This window comes from Microcebus murinus, chromosome 3, assembly GCF_040939455.1.
Source record: "Microcebus murinus isolate Inina chromosome 3, M.murinus_Inina_mat1.0, whole genome shotgun sequence".
NCBI classification, from domain to species: Eukaryota; Metazoa; Chordata; class Mammalia; order Primates; family Cheirogaleidae; genus Microcebus; species Microcebus murinus.
In genome coordinates this window covers 81,213,309-81,233,128 of record NC_134106.1, presented here as the reverse complement: position 1 = coordinate 81,233,128, position 19,820 = coordinate 81,213,309, and the positions used below count along the sequence as shown (strand labels likewise).

Below are 19,820 nucleotides of genomic sequence, written 5' to 3'. Positions count from 1 at the left end.
GGATTTCTGTTATCCTGTGGATAGAGTCCTCCCTGTAAAGGACATATGCACGCTTCAGCTCTCAAGAATCACTTTTACTTCTGGCACAGGAAAGGCAAACTCTGATGACTCTTCCCTGTGTCTGAATCTTCATCTACGGTTTAAGGATAATGACTCACTGCCTCCCTCTCATGGGGAATACAGATTTTTCTGTTGCTTTTGATTGCTTGTTTGTTTAAACAAAAAGTAAAAAAAAAAAAAAAACAGAGATCCCTGAGTTCTATATGTGCTTCTATCCCTTTGGGCTGAGTACTATTATTTGGTACTGTATATTTTTTATTAAAATCAAGATATTTGGGCAATATGGAAGCAGCATTGTATTTCAGATTCAGAAGAAGAAAATGGGCTTCTTTGGTGGCCATTTCTGCCACTGCAGCAGGAGCCTGAGTGATACAGACAGATAATCTACCCTGTACAAGGCACTATGACAACTGATAAGAGAAAAAATTGGTAAGAGCCAAAAATTACAAAAAACGGTAAAGCAATGAGATAAAAAACCACAATGGATAAATGGATAAAATTTAAGATGAACAAACTGTCCTCTCTGTCCTCTGGGCCACAGACCACCAGAATAGACCTCCATGTACATGTATAAGCATAATTCACAGATAAGTTCTGATAAGTTTCATGGCACATACAAAGGGCAATGGTGGCACCGAGGGACAAGGCAGGTCCAGGGAGGAGGGTGCATTTGATTGTGGCTTTTAAAGATGCAGAAGATTCCATCAGTTGGGGATGGTAGACATGCCCAAAATAGTAATGGTAAAAGGATATTTGGTTAATTGGGTATCACAGGTTAGACATTTGGCATAATAAATAACACTTAATAAATGTTTGTTAGCCCACAGGCCAGACAGCAGAGAAGGATGGTGGAAGAGAAGGGAAGGAGGGAGGAAAGATAAAGTAGTCTCATAAAACTGGAGAGCTGGAGTGTGAGATTCAAGGTCAAATTTGAGGATGAGGAGGGTGGAAAATTAAATTGGAAAATAGTTTCAAATCCTAGGGCGAAATGTCAAACCCTACAAATGCACACCTAATGATTATCTGTTGTTCATATCATTGCTATTACACTATGTTTATGGCTGTTTTGTTTCTAATATTTGTGTTTTAAATGAATACTCCAATTATAAAACATACTGTAAGCCCATTATTCACAGATTAATCCTATAGTGTGTATCGCATTTATCATTGCTACTGATTAAATCTAGCAATGTTATAACAAATTTTATCTCTCCGTTGAAACAATTATTGCATGCTGAATATCAAAATCAAAATCGAATACATTGACTGGAGAGGGCGGGCAGACTATGAACTCATCATGAGACCTTAGACAAGGCATCCTTCTCTGTAAACACAAAGGGTTGAGCCAGGTGGCTTCAAAGTCCTATCTGGGTCTAATTGGAGTACAAGTTGCCATGGATCTAGTCCATGTGAATTACTGACCAGTCACACCTGTATCTCAATATATGACACGGATCATTCTCAATGGAAAGTTCTTAGGGATTCTTAGTGACTAATTCCTGGGGTGATTTGTTTCTCCCACTTACAGGGAATTCACCTGCAAAAATACACCAGCTAAGAACATGGCACAGCCTGCGGGTCAGCTCCCAGCCTTCTGAAAAATCTTCCTGGCCTCCTGTAGATACATATCTAATAGCGCCAAAAAAGCAAACTCAACAGCTCTCTTCTGAACTCTGAAAATCCTCCTTTCACAATAATAGGGAGACGGACTGTGGAAAAACACAGAAACAGTAACGCTATTTTCTTCGGAGCAAAGAGCTGTGGGACTTGTGGTGTTCCCGGCTGTGTCCGTGGTCCGCTGTCCATCTGGACCCAACTGCTGAGGACTCTTCCTCACTCTCCCTTCCAGATTCGTACTCCTCGTCCACTGTGTAAAACAGTGGTTTGGGCCTTAACACAGCCCTCCTGCCTGCTCCCACGTCCTCTTCTAGGCTTGCATTTCTCTGATAACCGAAGTTGAATGTCTTCCCTCCTCTGTGCAGTCTCCTCATCGGGATGACTTCTTGTGTCTGTGGTCTTTTCTGAAGTGAAGAAACCCGAGAGTGTGTGCTGAACTTGATGGACGGGCCTCCTGGATCACCGCTGTCATCATCTAGGAAAACATCATGACAAGAAGGGCAAAAGACAAGACGTTAGATCAGAGGTAAGACAATATCCAGATGGCAAGAACCCGGAGTGAGGCAAAGCCCTCTCTGTGATGGTCCAGCTCTTACACTCAACTTTCTTGTCAGCATGAGTTTCCCTTTTCAAGGGAAAAGGAGCACAGGAGCACAGACGCTATAAGTGCAATGTTATAAATAAATGGAAATGTGTGGAAAACTGTGCATCAAGCTAGTTTTCCCCAGGTAAGTAATGTAGTGTCTTTTTACAAAATGGGATCAGTTGGCCATAGACATAGACCACAGGGCACCAATATGCTTTGCTTTGTCCAAAGCCAGTGCTAACCTGAAGGTCACATGGTATGGCCATATGTGCGTGGGGTTGGTTTTCACTGGGTTTGTTTTTAAATCTATTGTTACCAGAAAGCATTGTCTCTGAGTTTCATTTCTTTGACTTTGAAAAAGCCAATCTTGGAGAAACGGGGTTACAAAGGAGCCACAGCAGAGACCAGGAAGGGACTGGACGCCTTCCTTTCAGGAGGAAGCCGGTGCACAGACCTGGCTGTCACCTGATGACAAAGGTCACGGTGGGAACTTCCATGCATTGAGAGCTTACTGTGTGCCTGTCACTGTGCTAATCATTTTACATATATCATCCCATTGAATCCTCCTAACGGCCCTTTGAGATGAGTAAAATTATGGCCCTCACTTCGTAAGTAAAGTGGCTGAGGCTTCACAAGGTTAAGTGATGTTCAATATCACACAGCCGGAGGAGAAAGGACTGGAGTTTGAGCAGTGCCTGTCCAGCTGCAAATCCTTCTCCTTTGCATATGCCATGCACAGGTGTGGAGGGCCACGTCTTGACAAGAAGACCCGTCAGTGTCTACATAATGCCTGCTCTAGTACCTTCTAAACCCTTACCCCAGGCCTAAGGCCTTGCCTTTTCCCTGCTTCAATGTGCACACATCTTCAAAGGAATACATTTCACATATCTCATTTGTTCTCATTTCCTCAAAGTTTTAACCTTATACATTTAATTTCCCTTTTAAATATTCTCCTGAGGATTTATCAATTTTCAGACATTTATATTGAAATCTGATAGCCATGTTCTTTTCTCCACTTTCTACTCCCTCCTAAAAAAAAAAAAGAAAAGAAAAAGAAAATGAAAACCCCACAGCTAGAATGAATATGCCTAGAGATTTACACTTGACAAAATGTGTTCAGAACGTGGGACACCAAAAAAAATCTTAAAATATCCTGGCCAATAATGTTTTTCCAAAATGTGACCAAATGTGACTGAGAAACTTGGAAGTTGAGGGAGAAATCAACCACTTTCAATAGAGAAACCATTAATTAGTACACATGTCCATTTTTTCCCATGACTTCCCTCTATGATGGGGCTGGGACCAGAGTTCCTTTTGATCTTTTGGTGCTTAGAGCACTACCTAAGAAAACAACAGCCTGGGGGCTTCTGCCCTCAAACCCTCTTCCTTCTCTTGGTGGGACAATTCATCTGGAGTGTGAGCTCCCCCATCAGGGGACACATTCTAGCCAGGGTCTCCTGATCACCTTCTGGGGTGCTATAAAATGGGAACCAAACACTAGGAAGAGGCTTGGGCACATGACCTGCAAGGTTTTGCTCAACATAAGTGACTAGATCTTCCCAAAATGTGAGGGAGAAGTGGGCTAGAGAGAGGGAAGGTGGAAGGAGGAAGGGTGGGGGCTGGCTTTGTCATTTTTTGCATAACCCTGGGGTGGAAGAAGAAATAGGGAAAGTGCTTCCGCTCAGGGCAGGGCAGAGCCAAACACACAGGCAACAGGCGAAGATGAACTACCTGACACAACCCACTCTGCCTAGAGACCCAGCATGCAACCCTACCCCCAACCCTACCCTCCACATTTTTTTTTAATTGTGGTAACATATTCACAACATGAAATTTGCCATTTTAACCATTTTCTTTTCATTTCACTATTTATAAGCTCACAGTTCAGTGGCATTATGTGCTTTCACATTGTTGTACAATCTCCACCACCATTCAACCCTAGAGCTTTTTCATCTCCCCCAATCCACATGGATTTTAAGCAGCCTCCGGACATAGAAGGGTTTGAGGTGAGACCAAGTGACCCCAAAGGCAAAGGAGCCTTGGAAGGGCATGTGGAGTCCCCCAAACCAGCATGGAGTTCCCAGACATGCAGAGCAAGGGAAGTCCGGACTCTGGAGGGCGAGGGGAGAGAGCTAGGAAGGGACGCATCTCTGAGGCTCAGGCTGCTTGGCCAGGGACTTCCTGTGGACGAGACCCTCCGTGGCCGCCCCTAGAGTACCTCCAGGTATTGTCTGACCTTGTCCTGCTGCAAAAAGACTTCAGGTTTGAAGAGAAGGTGGATTTCTACTATCAATTTTGCCTCAGTACACTCTGAGAACTCTCTCAGTCTCACCCTGATCCACCCTGATTGTTAGTATAATTTTTTTTTAACTTTTTAAGGATAACTGGTAATACAAGTGCCAGCTCATTACTTTTCCTTCTCAGACTTCTAATTTATCTATTCTCTTTGCTCACCTAAATGAAATTTAGAACCAGTTAAGCACATTTGAAAGAAAAAAAATCATTGGGTAGCATTTCATTCCAAGTCTAGATTAATTCAAACAACTGACACGTTAAAGCGCTGTCTCCCTTTCCAAGAACACCCACCGATAGCTATGCATATTAAGACGTCTTTAATGCCCCTCAATAGTGGCAATGACTTATATTTCTTGCACATCTACTTGGTTCCAGATTCTGTTCTAACAACGTCATGTGCCCTGTTCATGTATGTACCTATTTGTGTGTGACTGGCCTCACTCCAGATAGTACAATTGTATGTGCGAGGGACCAACATGATAGCCAATACAGAGAGAAAACAACAGTGTGGAGAAGTAGAATTTTTATTTTTTTCTTCCTATAGGTCTGATATAGGTTTTCCTGGCATTTTATGGGTTTGGGGGAAAGTTTGAGTGAGATGCCCTTTAGTGAAGACATCTATTGAAATGATAGGATCCTGCAACCTAGGAAATACTGTAAATACATTTCCAAATGTTAAACAACCCTCGCCTTCTGGCATGAAGCCCACTTTGCAAGGTGTATTATTCCTTTAATGTTTTGCTGTATTACATTTATAATGCTTATTTAAGACTTGTATATTAATGCTCAGGTGAGGCTGCTCTGTGGTCACCTCCTACTACCACAGTGGTGCAGTATTTGTGCTCATCTCGTAGGAAATAACTGTGACACTTTCTAGTTTTCTATCCACTCAAACAAGAAGTATCCCAAATTATTCTTACCAGAAAGATTTCTTTAAAACATTACTATATCATTCACCCTGTGTCTATCTAGTACTCTCTTGTTTTGTTTCTTTGTTTGCTTTTGTTTGTGGAATAGCTCACTGACAACATAGAATAATACTGGTTACTAGATTGTGTTCTGGGAATTGATGACTGGATCAACAAATAGAATCGAGAGTCCAAAACTCTCTCCGGGATAAATGATTTTAGTATAACAAAGGTGGCATTTTATCTTGGAGGACAAAATGCTAGTGGAGCAGGAGCATAGCTGTTTGCAAACAACCTGAAGTTCATCTCTATCTTCAGCCTTATGCACAGATAAGTCTTGGGTGGGTTGCAATTTAAATGGGCAAATTAAACTACTACAGTTCTCACTGAAAAAAAAATGGGGTGACTCATTTTCTAATTTTTCTGTGGAAGATAGAGCAGATTTAATAAAAATTTTCTGAAGGGCAAGTATATTTGAACACTGAAAGATAAATGCGAAACTTGAGGGAAAATCATTGGCAACAAATAGGAGAGAAATGGATGGATGATATCCTTGTTATATAAAGTTGTTCAAATTCATTTAAAGAAAATCAACAACCAAGTAGAAAAAAAATGGGCAAAGACAGAAACAGAAAATTCCCCAAGAGAAATACAATTGTCTCCAAAATATGAAAGATGTCCAATCTCACTAAAAATAAAAGAGATTCATATGAAAATGAAACGGGTATATAAATTTTGTGCTATCATATCATAGATTACTCAAAACTTTGACAACAGCTCAGAAATGGTAAACATTTTGGGAAAAGACCATTCTTACAGACTATCGATGTGACTGTAAATTTCTGGGATAACTTTTACAGATGGTATTTTGGCAATATAGGTAAAAATTTACATATATGTGATTTTTGACCTCAAAATTTCACTTCCGGGAAAATATACTTAGCAAATAATTGGTTATTTGTACAAAAATCGATCACAGGTGATCTAGGGGTGCTTACTACATATCATTGCTTATTTTTATTAAAAAGTAAAAATACCTTAGTAGTTATTAATTAGGAATTAGCTAAATAAGCCATGGTAATTCTATATAATTGACTATTATTCAGTCATTAAAATGAGTATTAGAGCCATATCTATTGCCAGGGAAATCTATGACATTGTTGAATGAACTAAGCAATTTATAAAAATTAAAAAATAATGAATATACTTTGATTTTATGTATAATATGATGCTGTTTTTGTGATTTTCTGGGAGGGTTATCAGGTATGGGTAATGTACAGGTTAGGCAGGTATGAAAAGAATTATAGAAGGATGCTTACCAAAATGGCCTATGGAGTTTGAGATTTTATCTGGGTATTGGGGTTTCATGTGCTTTAAAATTTCTTTTTCATGCTTTTCTCTACAGATTGAGTTTACTTTTGCATCAAACATGTCTTTAAATCAGAAAAAAGTTTCATTTTAAAGAATAGTTACATTTACCCTTTAAAGATTTAATTATAAAATCCTATGGTTTAGTTTACTTGAATTTCCAATGTAATTTTAAAACTTGAAAAATTAGGAAAATCAAAGAGATGTTATGGCATATTGTATATATTACATGTCACCTTTTTTTAATAGAAAGTCATTTTGTACACATACTTTAAAAATAGTAAGTTGGCTTTTATTAGAATAAGCAGTTTCAATAATTCTAAGAATCCTACTTAAGAATTAAACACTAAATGGGAAAAATTTAATCGGTAAATTTGATAAAATCATTTTAGTAAAATTTAACCAACTTTGGAGAATTCTGCTCATATTTAAACTGTGGGCGAATACCACATCTTCAATAAAGTGTCCCTTTTATTACATTTCTTCAAGACAGGGGTCAGCAAATTATGACCATATCTGCCCATATCTGGCCTGCTGCCTCTTTCTGTATGGCCTGAGAGCTACAAATGGTACATTTTTAAATGGCTGAAAAAGTTAAAAAAGGATAATATTTCATGACAAGTAAAAATTATATGGAATTCAAATTTCAATGTCCATAAATAAATTTCATCCATAAAAGAAGTCATTTTCTTCTTTTGCTGGTCATATAAGTAACCTACATAATATTATTTATATGACCCTAGGGCCCACAAACCCCCTAATATTTGCCGTCTGACTCTTTACATGACAAGAATCAGAGCGGCCAGCACGTGGTTACCTGTGGACTCGGCAGCCCTCGCGTCTCTTCCTGCAGAGGGAGGGTTGCTGTAGGGAAAGGAGAGGTAGCGGATGTTTTTGGCGCCAGCCTGTAAGTAGCAAATAGAAATAAAAAGCAGAATGAGCTACTGCAAGTAAGAGCCACCCATGGCAAATACAGTGAAGAACACAGCTCTACATTGCAGCTCCTTGTTTGGATAACTGGCTCTCAGTTACTTCTGCTTCAAGAAAGCAGAACCCTTCAGTCTTTAATGTGTATTTCTTTTCCCTCTCCTGATAAAATGCCCATTATTAACCTCTCCAAGTTACTCCCACAGCCCCAATGAGGCTGGGGGAGCTGACATGCCAGCGGGCGAGCAGCAGTCCCTGACCCTGCTAAGGGCAGCAGCCCGTGGGCAGACACCTCTGCCAGGGAAGGGCCCAGAAAAGGAGGTGCCTTGGTATCCAGCATGCTCTTGCCTTTGTACCTCCCCAGCAACAAAGCTAGGGTTTTATTTGTTTAAATATTGATGGCCATTCACCTGAGGAGACCCTGCACGGGGACAGACTCAGTTCCCAGGTGACACACCTTTGCACACTGAAGGAATGTGCCATCCACGCCCACAGTCCCCCGCATACCGGCTTTCCCCAGGGCAGGCTGTGGCCTTTCCTCATGCTCTCCCGCAAGGTGTTTTGGCGGCGGATCAGAATCTCTTTAGCCTGCTTCTCACTTGTTTGGGGTTTGAGGCTGTATTTGTTGTAGGACAGGGTCTGCGGAGAGAACGGAATGTCAAATGCACGAGGGCTTCTCTCGAGGGCTTCTCCAGCTGTGGAAACATCACGAACTCAACACTGCTGGAGCAGGCAGGCACCCTGGAGCTCGGCGGAGCGTTTGCAAACCTCAGGCCCCGAGAAGAAAATCTGTGACCTGAGGTCTCGGCTCTCAGGGCAGAGCTGTGTCTGGAGCCTGCGCCCTCTGCTCTATTGTCCTTGCAGAGGTTCCCTCCAGGTACCCGCAGACTTGGCCTGCTCCATGTCTACACTTTCTTTCCCAGGTCAGGATTTTTATGCCACACCAGTGGTTCCTGGGCATTTGGATTTAATGAGACAGTCCTTCAAATTGAACCAATTTAGCTTTATGACAAATGTCTTCCTTGTCCTTATCCCAGGCCAGTGAAAACTCATCCTGGACCATAAGGCAGCATGGGTCAGTCTTCAGATGACAAAGGGCTTAACTAGAATCTCTTCTTCGTCTTGCTGCTCACCCGAGGTTCACCAGTGAGCGCCCTGCTTTCCCCGGGTCAGTAGGTGACACGCTGCACTCTGACAAACCACAAGTCCTGCTGGGTGATGGGAGAGGTGCCGCAGGTGCCCTTTCTCCTGGGTGACGGACGCTCTGATAGGGACTGGCAGCGCCACTGAGCTCGACTGCAGTAGAGCAAATGTTTTGTGTGCCAGGTGCTATGGCAGGCGCAGGATTAAACAAGGAAAAAATTAGAATTCTGGTCTTCAAAAGGCTTATAGTCTCCTGGGGGTGTCAACCAAATAAGGGTATAAGGTTATGTGCCTGGGTAAGTAATGAGATTTTGGGGTCACCAGGGAATTGCAGAACACAGACTAAGGCCAATTCATCCTGTCTTGGATGGGACAGGCTCATTGCACTGAGCTGAGTCGTGCAAGATGAGTGGGTCTTATCCTGGGTGTAAGTCCCAGGAGAAGGGAATATGGGGGTAAGACACAAAGCTGTTCCCCGACTTGAGGTTGTAGGAAGGGACAGTGCAAAAGAGCCGGGAATGTGTGTGTGACCATGGGAAAACCAAGGATGTACTTTTTTAAAAGTGTGGTAAGAGGGGTGCCCAGTGGGGCAAGGAGAGCCCGGGGCCAGGCTGTGGGCAACCTGTAAGGAGCAGACTCCATCTTCCAGGCTTTGAATCTCTTAGGTGGGATGTGCACACTTCAAGGCATTTTTCTTTTCTTTCTTTTCTCGTGCACACTCCAAGGGATGCCACGAGAGGATCCACGGGGTGAGTAAAGAAAATACTAATACTTCTATTTCTATTGATTTTTATCCAAAAAGTACAAAAGAGATCAGGCTTTACTAGTACTTAATCTATGGATTTATGATGGGCCCTGACTTGGTCCATTGATGGTCAAGGTGGGGTTGACAATGGTGTTCTCATTGGTTTCAGTGGCTTTCAGCTTACTGCCTGTGTTCTAGTGTATATGTGTCCAGTTAAGACGATTTGTGGTTGGCATGCTCTATTAACTACATGAAACCTCACAAAATACATAGTTGTCTAAGAGTAGGTCCATAAAGAAGCCATAAGGCATAAGGCCAAGGGAACAATGAGGAAGCAGCAAAGTTGACTTTTTCCTTTTCCTAAGAAGAGCTCTTTATCAATCCACTTTTGACAAATTAAGTAATCTGACAAGAATTTGGACCTAAAAATTGAATTTTGAAGGCAGTTTGAAGTATGGATTCTTATCTCTCATCATTATTGACAGACCTTAAACTAAGTGCATTTTATGCATTGCAATATTAAAAATGATAATTGATACTATCACAAAAAATTAACAATTAAGAATCAAGAATATGGAGATAAACTTTTATAATTTTTTATCAATGTTAAAGTCATGTAAAACTGAATTCCATGTGTGTGTGTATGCATGTATGTGCACATCTATGTGTATATGCGTGTGTGTACATACAATGTATTGCTAGTAGGAATTTCCTACACCTAGACTTGGGGGGCGGCTGTACTTTAAGGAACACTTGGACACTGGTCTTCTGTTTCACCCCACATCTCATAACCAACGCGCTTCTCTATTTTGCCTGCCTGCAGGGAGGATAGAAGCTTCTAGGCATGCAATATATATGCAAATCCTTTCCCTTTTTCCCCTTCATTTGTGCCCTTTAGTGAAAGAGTTGGTTATTGCTTAAAGCTTGTGTTTCCCACTGCACCCTAAGCCTGTGGGAGCAAGAACTTTGTGGTACTCAGCGCAGTACTCCTGATGTGTGGCCCAGTCTAGATGTTCATTTGCTATTTACTGAAAGGAACTGAAATTGGATAAATTGCTTTCCTCCTTTGAAATCATGTAGAAATTCTGCAGGTGATTTTATCACTTAGGCCACCCCAGGAACTGCCCATCAATCTGTGACCTATCCTGAGAGTCTGGGCCCAGGCCAGTTTCTTATCTTGTAAGTTTAGAAAGAACGTTTCTCAATTTCTATCCCCTCTGTGTTCCAGAGAGCTTCGTCTGTGCTTGTCCCACTGGGAACTTCTGGGTGAAGATTCTGTCCTGGGTGTGCGAAGGGGCAGGACTTCAAACAGGAGTGGCTGGAGTGCTCCCAGAGCCAACAGACCCAGCAGTTTCAGATCAACCGTGTATTAGGATCACCAGAGCCAAACCCTGCAGTCATCCTGCCCTGCCCTGCCCTGAAATGACTCCTGACACCCAAGGTGGCCTCTTCCTAGACGTGGTCAGTGAGAAATGCCCCAACCACCAGGCCTGCACCTGCCACCCAGGTCAGAGTGCCCTGGATAGTGGATACACACCCCTTTTGACATTCCTCAAAAGTGTAGATTGTCCACTGGAAATAGAAAGATCTATAGCTGTCCTGAGTTGCATTTTCAGGATGACTTTTCAATCAATAGAGCAAGAGGATCGTGGTGGGAGTAAGGAGCCTCATGACCTTTGCAAAGCTGGGTTAGGAAGCAAGCAAGGGCAGGAGGGGTAGGACTGGTGAGCTTCACCCTCACCGTAGCCAAAGTGGAGGCAAAGAGCCACTTTACAGACTCGCAAACACCCTCTGTTCATTAATTATGTTCTCCCCATTTGACCCCCATAGTGCTGAGCAACAAATCCCCTCAATGAAAAGAGGTCCACATGCTCAGATCTGGGGACAACGAGTAAGAGAGAGACTGCAGAGCCCAGAAAGGAGACCTCAGGAAGGCAGAATGAGTGTGCCACTTATAAACAAAGAAGAAAGGAGAATATCTGGAAGCCTGCAGCTAATGAAAAAAAAGAAAAAAAGATGAGCAGTTGACCTTATTTTAGACTGGATTGGAGTCCTAGGATATTTGCTCCCTTTCTGGACCTTTCCCTAAACTCGACCTTCATCAGCATAGGGAAACAGCTGAATACCAGGTAACTATGGGGCCCTGGCCCTCACTAGGCCAGCCACATTCTTGGAACCAGGAAGTTCTTATCTGTTTATTTCAGGCAGGATGTGATAGTCTTACTGAAACAGTTTCACTTGGAATGATTCGAACACCATGGAATTTACTCTAAGCATGCTATGATTGATGCTGACCTATATAGTCCTTCAGCTGGTGCACAGCCTTTCGACAGCATGCCCCTTAATCACTAACCTTTCTGAAACAGGAAGCCAAAACCATTCGCTTTCACTGGATTATATAAGTCTGGAGTCCTGGAAAGAGCCCTGGGTATGTGGTCGGAAGATCTGTGTTCTTAACTTGGATTTGTTTTGTAACCTTGAACAAGTTAGATAACCAACATCACTAACCTAACATCACTAACTTAACTAACAGCCACAAAAACAAAGGCCCTCACAATAAATTCACTCATAATCATACCAAAGAATTAGGATGAACAATCGAATCCTCAAACTGGAAAAAAACCTCTAATTCGATGACACAAGTTTAAATATCATTTAGCTAAGTCAAATCTTCAGAAAGATTCATCAATTGCATCCCAAAATGTTCTTGGTACACACTTAGGACTAGTCCCCAAGGACCAGTATAGATTCCATACCTATTTTCAAAACTGAGAAATAAGGTGTCTCATTTTATTCAGGTTCTCAGCATTATAGTCTTTAATATTCTAACCTAAAGTATCTCAATTTTCTAATCTTTGTTACAGTCAATACAACTGAGACAACTCCACTGTGACAAGTGTCCAGGTGCCATCTTTGTTCTGTGGGGGAGGAGCTGTGGTGCAGGGCGACCTGCTGCTTCTGCAAAGCACCGGCTGCAGGGCTAGGGCAGCCTGCCCCCTAGAGACGACAACTGGGTTTGCATCTCTTTTTATGCCACACATGCCAATTTGGCATCAGAACCATGACAATTAACTTTCTGTCCTCCAAACTAAGCAGAGAGAAAATGTTCAGCAGGAGGCTGCTTTGGAGAAGATAGGGCAAACTAGAGCAGATTCCTGTAGGGCTGTTTCCAAGACAGGCAATAGGGACGAAGCAGATGGCTTATACATACCCTTTGTCGAACTTGGTACATGTTTCGCGTCAGAATGTCCCTCATAGACTCCACATCTTCAGGGGAAAGCCTTTTGGTTCTTTGTATCCTCTGCGCCCTGGAAACATCATTAAATAAATAAAGCCAAGCGTTATTCTTCCATCTTGCAAGAGGTGCCACGGAACTATCAGTGGGCCTTGCCCCATACAAGTGGGAACCCTAAATTCCAGGAACCTCTTTTTACACAAATGTTCCTATTGTTTTGGTAAGTTGATTTGAAATGTTAGAACATGTGTCTTGACTTCAAGTTTTTAAAATAATTTTCCTTTGCTTGTAGTTTTGATGTGGCAATCATTCTAACCCATTTTTTTAAAAAAATAAATGTTTAAGGTGGTGACAAAAACATTAATTTTTCTTCAAGTCTGTTAGAAATTGACATGTTTGTAAAATCAAATAAAAATCAATTATTAGAAAATAATACCATACAATGCAATCCAAATATTTTACTGTTAAATGCAACATAAACAAAGTTACTCAGTCAAAGGCTAACTCTAATAGTTCTGCACTTATCTGTCTCATTGAGGATGGATGGTAAACAGGTCACAGACCAATTCCATCCGCATTCCACATTTTGAGTAGCACTGGTCTAACACAATATTAAAGTTTCATGAGTACATTTATCTTGGAATCGTACCGTTAGGGATTTTTATCTTTAGCAAAGAATAATCTAAGAAACTAGAATCACATTTTGCAAGTGGAGTTAGACCATTTACGCCACAATAGTCAGCCTAGCTCTGAGACACTGGACACCATGAACCCTTCTGCCCCTGGAAGGGATAAAAAACCAGGGTATGCATGCCCAGGTTAGCAGTCAATGCACAATTGTCCTCTGGGGATTTCAAAGCTATGACACTGCTATGGGAAGAATTCTCATGTGACAAATGTATTTGATTACAATCTAATAGCAGTAACTCTTAAAATCATTTTATTACGAGAATAAATATATATTCCCTGTAGAACATAAAAACAACAAAAAAAATGAGAGAACTAAAATAAATTTAACTCCCCCTTTTAATACAGTCAACTTCCTTAACATCTCGGTATAACCCCTAAAGGGGTTTTCTGTTTGCTTGTTTTTTCTACCTGCAGCTCTTCTGAATGAGTGAGGGCACTGAAGCCTTTGATATCTGTTTGCATACGGCCTTAAGATAATTAATCACAGAGATGAGTAATTGTTAGTTTCAATACAGGCCAACTTTTAAGTATTTTTCTAGATATTTGGAGCAATATAGCCATAAATAGCAAGGACATTTTGAAAGTAATGTAACGAATGGCAAAAGATTTTAAAGAACTTGGTTACTAGATACCACAGTACGCCAGGATTTTATTTAGCAATCCTATCTGTTGACCGATGAATGTCCTTTCTACAAACTTATTGGCATCAGAGTTTTCATATCTTAAAGCTGCAAATGTAACTTCAATTATTGATATTTACTTACTATCCTTGGTGATTCAACATTACTATCAGAGCGTTTCAACCTGTTTAAATGTCCTTCAAATAAAATTCTTTCAGTTAGATATGTCTGCACACTCCCCTACAGTTTGAACACGGTTTTTGAGTATGGTAGGTGTGATGTATTGCTAAGCAGAAACAACAACTAGTCAAACAGTTCCATTTACTGTGTTCATAATAAAACAATCAGATAGGAAAAACCATTGATAAAGGAAATGGTGAAGTTAAACTTCATACAGCAGCAGATATAACTTGGTACTCTTCCCCCTTTATAATTGATTGCTTTGGGAAAGACCAGACTTTATTAACGTCCATCTAGGCTGTGGGCTAGAATGAGAGCTACAGGTGCCCAGGGCATTGCGTCCCAATGAGCCACATACTAAGAGGCAGCAGCTATAAAATGACGCAGAGGCATGACTAACCCGGGCAAGGTGATATCTGAAGTTTTCTTCGTGCCACTTCATGAGCAAAATATCCCAGAAATGCTCATATCACAAGCACAGGAAATATACAATCCTTAGAAAACTGAATGGGTGATAATCTCTACACCGAAAGAGTCAAATTATTCACTGAAAGGCTCTTGTCATTGGAACATTCATTCGTTATCCATAAAGGACATCTCCGTTATGTTAAAAGAAAGTTCTGTTGTGCTTGCTTCAGCAGCACAAATACTAAAATTTGAATGATACAGAGAAGATTAGCTATTTTTTTCAAATGAAAATATGTAGAAACGGTACAAGTTCTGTGATGATTCATGTCTACAAAAATCAAACTGGGAAAATATGAATCTAAATATGTTTGAATAAAAGGTTCATATCTTTTATAACTCTATTTTTATTGATACAGATATTTGGGGGTATATATGATAATTTGATACATTCATATAGTCCAATCAGAGTAATCTGGATATCCATCATCTTAAACATTTATCTTTTCGTTACACTAGAAACATTCAAATCATTCCCTTCTAGCTATTTTGAAATGTACAATCAATTAATGATAATTAGAGTTACCCTACTGTGCTATTGAACACTAGGTCCTATTTATTCTAAGTGTAGATTTGTACCCACTCTTCATCTCCCCTCTTTTTTTTTGATCAGATGCTATTATAATGTAAAAATCATGTTATAGTATGATTTCCCAAAGGATGAAATATTATATGCTGATTCATTTAGAAGAATCCATTTTCTTTTACTATTAATAGATTAGACCTGACGTCAGCAGGAAGAGTATGCTGAGATGACTGCGAGGCTTCCCCATGGTGCACACGCTGCTGCTCTGTGTGTGTGTGTGTGTGGCCGCCTTGCATCTGTTACAGAGGTTACCAACATGACCAACATTTAGAATAAACGACAAGTGGCTAAGAAGATGGCCCTGCACCCCACTGTACAATGTTCCATTAGGGAAGTGAAAAATGGCATCAGAATATGCTTCCCAGGTGTCTGGCACAGTGACTCTCACTTGTAAACTTAACTCTTAGGGAGGCCAAGGTGGGAGGACCGCCTGAGGCTGGGAGTTTGAGACCAGCCTAGGCAACATAGCCAGACTCTGTTCCTACAAAAAAATAGAAAAATTAGCCAGGCATGGTGGCACATGCCCATAGTCCCAGCTACTCAGGAGGCTGAGGCAGGAGGATCACTGAAGCCCAAGAGTTTGAGGTTGCAGTGAGCTATGATGATGTCACTGCACTCCAGCCCAAGTGACAGACCAAAAACCCTGTCCCTCCTTCCCCAAAAAATGCATCCCTGTCTTCTGTGTTTCTGTGTGAAAATGCAGAAATGTGAATTTATACCTGCCAGTATTTGATCAATTAAAAAATTCTTAAGCTAATATGAAGTTATTCTATGCTTTTGTAAAAAAATAAAAAAGTAAATGACATGCTAAATTCATTTGGGAGTTTTAAAGTATAATATTTTGAGGTTGTATAGTTGTAGTTTGTTATACCCATAAACTTATAAATATTTTAATATCTCTCTAATATTAATCAAAATATTTTTAATGCTTCAACATTTTTAATCAGTTTGAGCTTCTATCCTCTGATAATCTGTAACAGCTTACCACTCATTGGTGAGACAAGCTGTTTCATATTTGAAATAATAATCAAAATGCACATTCTCCCTCTTGCATAGGGTTGTTTTGAACTTCCAATAAGGTAATGTATGTAAAAGCAATAGAATTTCATAGAATCAACATCACTGAATTGTGCTATAGATCAGGGGTCCGCAAACTAGGGTGAGTTGTATAATTATTTCATTATATATTACAATGAAATAATAATAGAAATAAAATGCACAATAAATGTATTGTGCTTGAATCATCCCTAAAACATCCATTCCCTCACCCTCCACCCCCATCCGTGGAAAAATTGTCTTCTACGAAAATGGTCCCTGGTGCCAAAAAGGTTGGGGACTGTATAGATAATTCCATAGACAATTCTGGTGGTAGCATTCTCCTGAAGGTCACAGAATTTGGAAATCTAAACCTTTTCTAGAACAATTGCTTAAACTTCTAAAGAAAAAAATATATGTGCATTTTGTCGTTATCTAATACAGAATAATAAAAAGCGAGTTGAGTACACACTTCTTTTTCCTATTATTGTATGAAGGTTTGTTTTTGAAGAAATTAGCTGCTTTGATCTTAGGAGAGGAATTCCTTTTTGCTTGACATCCTCCAGATTTCTGATGAGATCAAATAAACGCAATTGAAATACTAAACTTGCATTAAATATCAGCTTTAAAAAATCTCATCTCCCACCCCAGTTAACTAACTGGTTTAGGGTATAAGAAGGAAAAAAAAATCTCTCTTACCTAAGAAGACTGTCTTACCAATCTTGAATCAATGTCTAAAGAAATCATTGACTCAACTGGTGGCCCCTCCAAATAAAGCTGATTTAAAAATTGCCTTGAGTTCAGGTCAGCAATTGGGGCAATTACTTATGGTTGGGGCAACAGAATACAGAGATTCGAAATATGCTTTACCGCTTGACAGACTGATTCTCATTTAAGATAAGCGCCCCTACATTCCTAGACCAAGTGCTTGCTTGCATAACTAGTGAGCAAGGCAACTGAGGAAGTTTCTAATGATCTAAACTGCCTGGAGGTGTCCAAGCCCTTCCACTGCATTAACTGGAATTCATCCTTCAGTGAGCAGCTCAAATGCGGGGAGACGACACAAGGTGTTCCTCTCCTACACTCAAATAGCTCCCTATTCTTGATGGTTATATGTTTGTGTGACCCTTTTTATGAATGTCATGATCCTACTAAAGGATGGTGTCCATGAGGGCAGGGCCTGTGTCTGCTTCTCAGGGCTTGGCACATATGCACATAGTAGATGCCTAATAAACAAGACTGGATCTAAGGTGCAAAATGCAAGGGGGTGCCGAAAAGCTCAGTAACTGAGATAAGTAAGATTTGAATGCATTTTTTTAGAAAACAAAGGCTAATATAAGAAATCAACATCTTAAATGAAAATAGGCTCAGTATTCCCGATGTCTCCTTTTGCCTGGGGCTCCATGGTGGCCCAGCGGGGCATTGCCAATATATACCTGTTAACATTTTCCTATTTTAGTATCAGAAGCTTCCTTACAGCCATGTAATGGGCAGCACCAAAACAAACCAACCACAGAAACAATCTCACTGAAAAATAAGACAGAGAGAGTTTTGTTCACATGGAGCTACCCTCAGGGATGCTAGTTAAGATTTTCCCAGGCCATGTAAGAAAGGCTAGGGTGTCTCTGATTCATTAGCAGGTAAGGGAGGAAGGCGTTATCTGAGAAATAACACTCAGGCAATAGTGACAATTTTGTTGCTACCTATTCTTAGCTCTTCTCTTAACTTGCTTTTCAAATGTGAGGACATAATTGAAGCTCATGATCAAGTGTCTTCAGCGGCTGAAGGCAACAGGATGGAAAGAAACTGTGCTCCTTATTCTAAATATATGTTGTGATTAATTTTCCCAATTTATAAAGAATTCTTGGAAAAGAACTGGGCATCTTTGGGAGGTGCATTAATTCTTTTGACATTGAAGGGGCTCTTTTTGAGTGTCGGAGTTCAAACAGCTTTAATATCACTGTAGGATGACTATAGCTAACAGTAATATATAGTTTCAAATATTGAATGTTCCCCACACAAAGAAATGGTAAACGTTTGAGATGATGGATATGCTAATTACCCTGATCTAATCACTATACATTATATGTATTGAAACATCATCATATACCCTATGAATATGTACAAATATTATTTGCCAATTAAAAAGAAAACTCAAAAAGGAGAGAAAAAAAAGAAAGAAATGAGACAGAAAAAAATATATTTAGTCAGCTCCTGGGATAATTGGTTACCAGATGCTCCAACAAACATGACATGTTTCACAGAAAACCATCTTGTAATGATAGATTTATATACTGGTATAAACCTTCCCTATGTCTCGTCTCCACACCAACTCCCCGTGATCCTCTGTTCCTGGAGAAGCCAGGCGACTCCCTGCCCCTATTCCAAGCTGGTCTCACACAGACTTAAGGCAAATCTCACTATCTGACATAGACATTTGCCTTAGATGCAATTACAAACACAGCTTTCTCTTTAAATAGCCCACCAAGTAGCACACCTCTTTTACCTTCACTTATGCCCAAATCCAAGTTAGCATCTCAGAAAGCCAACTCATCTCTCATATAAACGTGGAAGAGAAATGACTTATGGGAAGAAACACAGTGGTAGAAAGGGCAGAATCACATGAACAAGGGTTAAAGGGTAGAGATTTCTAGTCAGGAGGAGAGTGAGAAAGTCTTGTAAAACGTGCTGCAATTCTATACATTATCTTCCGCCTCCTTCCCAAAGAAAGGTGACACAAACTCTTAAGTAGGAAACTTTTGCTAGAAAGTAATTTTCAGAAATGAGATGAAACATGTTGAGCCTAGGTCAAGACATAAAATGCCAAGATTTAGATTATATTTTTTTCATGATTCCTTCCACATATTTCTGCCTCTTCATTCTGGCTTTGGCTTTAGATGGAACAATGAGTTAATGCCCCTTGGAATTCGGACAGTGAACGTCTAGATGGAAGAGCAGATCTGACTTACAGATGGGGCACAGAAAAAGCCGTTGAGCTGAGGATCCCAGTCTCCACCATCTCAATAGCCTGCTTCATTTCCAGTTTCTTGTACAAAGAAACAATGCTTGATTTGGGTAGGTTCTTTCGGATTAGGATTTTCCGCAAGTATCTATGATCAAACTTCTTAAACCTAAAAATGAAAACCAACATTTTGGAAATCTTGAATGCCTGCATGTGTTATGTAAGTATGCATTTTTCTTAAACTACTCACTACTTAACTTTACTCTGAAAAAAAAAAAAAAAATCAGGACAGTGCCTGGAATTCATAGGCACATTTGTAAAAAAAAAAAAAATTCATAGTGTTTATGCATTTTTTTTAAATAAAGAAAAAAATGGCCTCCTGGCCTGAATACATTGAA

The 19,820-nt window shown here is 40.3% G+C and overlaps 1 protein-coding gene across 1 annotated transcript in view; it reads right to left on the bottom strand.

Annotated features, from left to right (window-relative positions):
- Positions 1 to 1,738: 1,738 nt before the first annotated feature.
- The window catches only part of SLC9A4 (solute carrier family 9 member A4), a 53,585-nt gene continuing 35,503 nt past the window's right edge, over positions 1,739 to 19,820 (bottom strand). The window contains exons 8-12 of the mRNA XM_012740457.2: positions 19,430 to 19,591; positions 12,861 to 12,957; positions 8,269 to 8,400; positions 7,652 to 7,739; positions 1,739 to 2,152 (exon numbers count right to left, since the gene is read on the bottom strand). Coding sequence (XP_012595911.2) covers positions 1,797 to 2,152; positions 7,652 to 7,739; positions 8,269 to 8,400; positions 12,861 to 12,957; positions 19,430 to 19,591 — 835 coding nt within the window. The 3' untranslated portion in view covers positions 1,739 to 1,796. The remainder of the gene's footprint in view (positions 2,153 to 7,651; positions 7,740 to 8,268; positions 8,401 to 12,860; positions 12,958 to 19,429; positions 19,592 to 19,820) is intronic.